Source organism: Galeopterus variegatus, unplaced genomic scaffold (genome assembly GCF_000696425.1).
Source record: "Galeopterus variegatus unplaced genomic scaffold, G_variegatus-3.0.2 Scaffold797, whole genome shotgun sequence".
NCBI lineage: Eukaryota > Metazoa > Chordata > Mammalia > Dermoptera > Cynocephalidae > Galeopterus > Galeopterus variegatus.
The window spans coordinates 211,465-216,628 of record NW_007726908.1 but is presented as its reverse complement, the minus strand read 5'-3'; the positions used below and the strand labels follow the sequence as shown (position 1 = coordinate 216,628).

The window sequence follows — 5,164 nt, the reverse complement described above, 5'->3', positions numbered from 1 at the left end:
TCTTTTCATGTGGCTGTAAGTCCTGAAATAGATTTTGCAATTTTAAGGTCATATTGAAATCCTTACAGCAACCACTAAGAAAATAATTCTTAAATTACTCCTTTACACTTAAAAAAAGAAGGAGGATGTGATGGATATACTAAAAAAATTATTTAACACAAAGATAGTACAGGATGAACAGAGGAGCAAGAGAAAAAAAAGACATAAGACAAATGGAAAGTAACAAAAATGGAAAAGTTAAATCCAACAATGACAATAATTACATTAAATGTGAATAGATTAAAAAGTCCAATAAAAAGACAGAGATTAGATGTTTTAAAAAGCAAGATCTAATTTTATGTGGATTGTAGGAGACACTTGAAATTTAAAAATACAAAAATATATTGAAATTTTTAAAATAGAAAAAGATTTTCATTGCAAATAGTATCCATAAGGGAGCTGAAATAACTGTAGCAATATTTGGCAAAGCTGACTTTAAGGCTAAAAATATTACTACAGAGAAAAGATGATATTTCATAATGATAAAAGAATCAATAATCAGAAGGATATAATAATTTAAAACTTAAATGCAGTTAATAACAGAGCCCCAAGATCTATGCAGCCAAACTGACAGGACTGAAATGCGGAAGAGATGATAGGACTATTACAGTTGACTATTTTAAGAACCAATCTCAATAGTTGATAAGAACAACTGGACAGGAAATTAGTAAGTATGAGAAGATCTGAACAACCTTATTGAACAACTTGACCTAACTAACATTTATAGAACACTCTGCTCCCAAACAGCAGAACACACCTTCTTTTCAGGGCCACATGGAATATTTTCAGGAAATAGCATATGTTTGGCCATAAAAATGTCCCAATAAATTTAAAAGGATTGTAATCATTAAATGTAGGTTTAAGGCCACAGTAGAATAAAATTACAAATCAAAACCAGAAAGAAATGTGGGGAAATCTCTAAATATTTGGATATTAGAGAATACATTTCCAAACTTATGGGTCAAAGAAAAAAATCACAAAAGAAATTGGAAAGTACATTGAACTGAATGTAATCTAAATATCAACATTTTGGGGATGTCAATAAAGCAGTGCTTAGTGGGAAATTTATAGCTTTAAACACCCTATATTGCAAAAGAGAAATGTCTCAAATCTGTAGCCTAATCCTCTATCTTAAGAAACTAGTAAAAGAAGAGCAAACTAAACCCGAAGGGAATAGAAAGAATGAAATAATAAAAGATAGAGCCTAAATGAATTAGAAAACAGCAAAACGATAGAGAAAATAAAAACCACAAAAGCTGATTCTTTTTTTAAAAAATCAACCAGTTGACAAATCTTTAGCCACACTGATCAAAAAGAGAGCAAGAATGAGAGAGACAGAGATAGAGAGAGAAGACACTCATTAACAAAATTAGGAGTTAGAGAGGACATCATTTCCTACCTTACAGATATTAGAATTATAAAGAAATACTATGAGTAATTTATGCCAATAAATTAGACAACTTAGATTAAATGGACAGATAGCTAGAAAACACCAATTACTGTAACTGACCCCAAAAGGATTAGAAATCACAGCTCTATTTACAATAACCAAGATATGGAACCAGCCTAAATGTCCTTCGACAGATGACCGGATAAGGAAAATGTGGTTCCATTCATAATGGAATACTACTCAGCTCTGAAAAGTAATGAAATTCTGCCATCTGCAACAACATGGATGAGCTTGGAGAAAATTTTGTTAAGTGAAATAAGCCAGGCACAGAAAGAGAGATGCCACATGTCCTCACTCATAAGTGGGAGCGGAGAGGGGGTGGGGAGGTAGAGAGAGAGAGAAAGAGAGAGAAGAGAAGAGAACAGAACAGAAAGAAGAAAAGAGAAGAGAAGAAAAGACCGCAGTGGGACGTTGGACTTAGAACAGATCTGTGGTTAGTGGAGGTGGGAAAGGGGGAAGGGAGGGTTAGGGAGAAGTTGGGTAAGGGACACAGAGTAATTATGATTTGCAATGATGAACATGCTAATAATATTGATTCAGTAATCACATATTGCACACAGGTGCTGATGGTCAGTTCTGTACCCTATAAATATGTATAGTCAATTATGTTTCCATTAAAAAATACATTTAAGGGCCGGCCCGGTGGCGTGCTACAGTGCGCCGCTTGGGAGCGCAGTGGTGCTCCCGCCGAGGGTTCGGATCCCACATACAGACCGGTTCCCGCTCACTGGCTGAGCGAGGTGCGGGCGCGACACTGCAGGTTGCGATCCCGTTGCCGGTCCCAGTCCGGTACAGGCGCGACACTGAGGGTTGCGATCCGTTGCCGGTCACAAAAAAAAAAAAAAAAAAAAAAAAAAAAAACATTTAAAAAATGTTATGTATGAAAAAAAGGGATTAGAAAATCTTAGGAGAGCTATGAGAAAGATTAAATAAACAATTAAAAGTCTTCCCATAAAGAAAAACCCAGGCCCGATGGCTTCATTGGTGAATCCTCCCAAATATTTAAGGAAGAAATTATACCAGTCCTTCTATAAGTCTCCCAAAATAGAGGAGGAGAGAACACTTTCCAACTAATTCTGTGAGGGCACTATTACTCTAATACCCAAAACCAGACAAAGGCTTCACAGGAAAAGAAAATTTCAGACCAATATAGACACAAAAATCTTCAGCAAAATATAAGCCAACTGTACACCACAAAGAGTGAGTTTTACTGTTTGCAAATTGATTTTAACCAGTTGTTGGAGGAACCCAAGATGGAATGCAGATTGTGACAAATGGATCTAATTGCATTACCAATGAATCACATAATGTTACTGAAGAAGAGCTGAACCAAGTAATTTTGAAAAACTGTTTTTCAAAACACTGATCTAGCCCATAGGTCAGGTGGGCAGGTAAGAAGTAGGAGGGCTGGCATCCCATTCACTCAAAACACAATCAGGAGTCAGCACCTACAGCCGTAAAGTGGTGCCACTTTCCCATTAGCTGGGCCACAGAAAACCTGACCCAGTTAAGTCTGGCTCAATGTGTCACCACTCATCTAAGTCAATTCTTCCTCCATGGTTGATACATGAACATTTGGTAAATAAACAGAAAGTCATATATATTTGTGTGCATGTGTATGGGTATGTGTGTCTGTTTAAGAAAGATGGACAAGGGCTCAATTAAACAAATGGGGGAGGCAGGAAGAGGCAACTACAGCACCTGTGAGCATCCTGCTTGCTCCTTCCTGGGGGAAAATTGGCCCAAAATTTCCCTCTTCTATTGCAAGGGTTCTGACCATTGGGGGTAGCCAGCCTGACAACCTCCAGCCACTCAACTTTTGGGGGCATATCTCGCAGAAAAGAGGATGGGAATGGAACATTGTCTCTCTGGGGAGAGTCAACCAGGTTGGTGGGTCCACAGGAGCTCCGCTGGGCTGGGTGGGTCCCCTGGACTCCTTCAAGAGGAGAGCTGTACTCATGACTGTCTCCTACAATGCCTGTCCAAGGAACCAGCAGCAAAGTACTGGGGAACAGACCCCTGCTGAGCCATGGAAAGGGGACCAATTTCTTTATAGCCAGACCAACCAAGGTGGGGTTTAGGGAGGACCAAGATAAAAAGCCCACAGAGGTGGCCACTCAAGCAGATTATGAGAAGGCCACCGGGCATGCAGAGTTCTGCATCTTCCTGAAGTTATTCCGCTGTGAATGTGTGCTGGGGGATGGAGGGAGAGCTGGTGGAGCAAGCACTGCCGCAGGCAGGGTCAAGCACTGCCGCAGGAAGAACAGAAAGTGCTACAATCGGAGATGGTCTTACCCTTCAAGACCTTGTTGATCCACTGGATCGCAGCTCTCTTCTCTAAGTCCAGGTCTTCAGCAGTGACTTGATATCCTAGCTGGGTTGCTGGGGGCAGGATCAATGGGTTATTTCTTCTGCAGGGCAGCAGCAGACAACTCTTGCGTTTCTGGGGCCTAGAACTGTCAGGTATGGGTGACTGATTCCTCAGGCTTCGTTTCTGCCCTGAGGAAGCATCTACAACCTTTTCATGCTTGATTGTCCTCTGTGGTACCACTGATGCTGAAGAGCTAGCCTGCTGGTCTTCCTCACTGGCTTTCTTTCCAGGCACCTGAGAATGGGATGGGGCTAGGCCGTGGAGCCCAGTGGTGCCTGGACCATTTCTCTTCTGGGGTGATGGGAAACCCTTAGTGGAACTGTAGGAACTGGTGATGGCATTTCGTTTGCTGCATGAGCTCATGAAGGAGGTCTGGGATTTTGTTATCTGGCTATTCACTGAACTCTTGTTACCGAAGTCTGTCTTCAAAGGCCCAGGCCTGGGCACGAAGGAAGAGAGCACTCCATTGACCATCAGGCGCCTAAACGCAGATTGTGCACTCCCACAGCCACTGGAGTCCCTCCTCTGGTCGTCCTGACTTGGGGGGACTGTGCAGCCCTCCTTGAGCTTTGCCAGCCCTTCCCCACTCTCTTCCAGGGTGGTCAGGTCTTTCTCCTCCTTGGCTCTCACTTGACAACTCTTTTCTAGGGCCCTCATCAAGGTCTTCTTTGCATTAGAGTTTGAGAGATGGCCAGCCAATGAAGACCGTATATACACGACTGACTCCTCCAGAGCCAGCCGGAACATCAGCTTGCCCTTAGCAGATGCCATCTTCAGCATCACTGAGGTGCGGAGCATCCTGGAGCTTGAAGCAAACAGCACCGGCTGCTTCTTATAGCCACTACAGGACACTGAGGAAAACGCCCCCAGAAATAAACACCAGGCCTTCTGGATCGGACATCGCCGCCTATGAACTACGGTCAGCCGCCCGCGCTGCTCACGACGAAACGGTGAAGCCACGCGATTCTCAGAGGAGCGCTTCCGAGTCAGCTCCAGGGAATGGGCCGCCGAGTGAACCTGGAAAACTGGGGGAACGTCGCGGGCGGGGTGCGCGGGCCGGAGGCGCTGGGGTCTCTCCCGCTGATCCCCAACGCGCACAGAGGGGGACGGCGGGCGAGGGCGCGCCCGGCCCAGGTAACTCCCCATGCGGGGCGGCTCGGCCGGGTCGGATCCTTCCGGTGGCGTCCGTAGCCCAGAGGGGCTTCCGTTAGCTGCGGGGAGCCCGGCGCCAGGCGCGCACCGTTGGGCGTCAGCCTGTGACGCAGCGTCGGAACCCGGGAGCGAGGAGAGGGCGCGCGCCCGGG

The 5,164-nt window shown here is 44.4% G+C and overlaps 1 protein-coding gene across 1 annotated transcript; it reads right to left on the bottom strand.

Annotated features, from left to right (window-relative positions):
- Positions 1 to 3,731: 3,731 nt before the first annotated feature.
- On the bottom strand, positions 3,732 to 5,006 carry LOC103590310 (nuclear envelope pore membrane protein POM 121-like). Its single transcript, XM_008572517.1, has one exon. The coding sequence runs from the start codon at positions 5,004 to 5,006 to the stop codon at positions 3,732 to 3,734; it is 1,275 nt and encodes a 424-aa protein (XP_008570739.1).
- Positions 5,007 to 5,164: the final 158 nt, after the last annotated feature.